The sequence below is a fragment of the Eimeria mitis genome, genomic scaffold (genome assembly GCF_000499745.2).
Source record: "Eimeria mitis Houghton genomic scaffold, Emh_scaff482, whole genome shotgun sequence".
In the NCBI taxonomy this organism is placed as follows: Eukaryota; Apicomplexa; class Conoidasida; order Eucoccidiorida; family Eimeriidae; genus Eimeria; species Eimeria mitis.
The window spans coordinates 1-1,222 of record NW_013573122.1 but is presented as its reverse complement, the minus strand read 5'-3'; the positions used below and the strand labels follow the sequence as shown (position 1 = coordinate 1,222).

The 1,222-nt window shown below is 40.1% G+C and overlaps 1 protein-coding gene across 1 annotated transcript in view; it reads left to right on the top strand.

The window, feature by feature from the left end:
- Positions 1-719, top strand: part of EMH_0013750 (WD-repeat protein, related) — a gene marked incomplete at both ends in the record, with an annotated part of 6,303 nt that extends 5,584 nt beyond the window's left edge. The window contains 3 exons of the mRNA XM_013499922.1: positions 201-275; positions 352-513; positions 680-719. Of these exons, the coding sequence (XP_013355376.1) occupies positions 201-275; positions 352-513; positions 680-719 (277 nt within the window). The remainder of the gene's footprint in view (positions 1-200; positions 276-351; positions 514-679) is intronic.
- Between the last annotated feature and the right edge of the window lie 503 nt (positions 720-1,222).

Genomic DNA, 1,222 nt, shown 5'->3' with positions numbered 1-1,222 from the left:
TATATATATATATATATATATATATATATATATATATATATATATATGTGTATATATGTATATATATATAAATGTATATTTGAATATTTGTATTTATATATTCACTAATCTATAAAATAAAAAATATACTAGCAACAAGCCTGAAGCCAAGTGGCCTAGGGTTTAGGGTTTAGGGTTTAGGGTTTAGGGTTTGTGTGTAGGGTTTGGAACGGCACAACAGGTCAATACCTCGCGACGCTGCGGGGGCATGTGGGCCCCGTCTATCAGCTGGCTTGGTCAGCAGACAGCCGCTTCTTGCTTTCAGGTGAGGGTTTAGGGTTTAGGGTTTAGGGTTTAGGGTTTAGGGTTTAGGGTTTGGGGGTTGGAGGCTCCCTCAGTGGAGCTGGGCTTGCGAAGTGGGATCGACGGAACACCCTTGGAGACTGCTGCTGCTGTTGCTGCTGCTGCTGCTGCTGCTGCTGCTGCTGCTGCTGTTGCTGCTGCTGTTGCTGCTGTGGTTATGGGTCTGTTAGCGTAGGGTTCCCTCTAGGGTTTAGGGTTTAGGGTTTAGGGTTTATATTTTGTATGTTAATATACGTTCCAGCTATCGTTCAATACCTCCAACAGAATCGCAGACCTCATCTTCCCCCACCACTAGGGTTTAGGGTTTAGGGTTTAGGGTTTAGGGTTTGTGTTTCAGGCAGCGGAGACAGCACGCTGAAGGTATGGGATATAAATAAAAAAAAATTAGGGTTTGACTTGCCTGGGCATGGTGATGAGGTGTATGCTGTCGATTGGTCTCCTAGTGGAGCTCATGCTGCTTCTGGCTCTAAAGATAGAGTTCTGAGGGTTTGGAGACACTAAACCCTAAACCCTAAACCCTAAACCCTAAAGTTTATGCTGTCGATTGGTCTCCTAGTGGAGCTCATGCTGCTTCTGGCTCTAAAGATAGAGTTCTGAGGGTTTGGAGACACTAAACCCTAAACCCTAAACCCTAAACCCTAAACCCTAGAGGGTTTATAGGAATGATGCTGGGGTGTATATACACCTCAATAAGCTGCTGATGAATACAACTTGTTTTTATTTTATTTTATTTTGTTGGTGCGATCCAAACAAATACACAAATAAATAAATAGTAATATAAAAAAGAACAAATATAAATATAAAGATAAACAAGTGGAAGAACAGATATATATATATATATAAATATATACATATATATATATATATATATATATATATA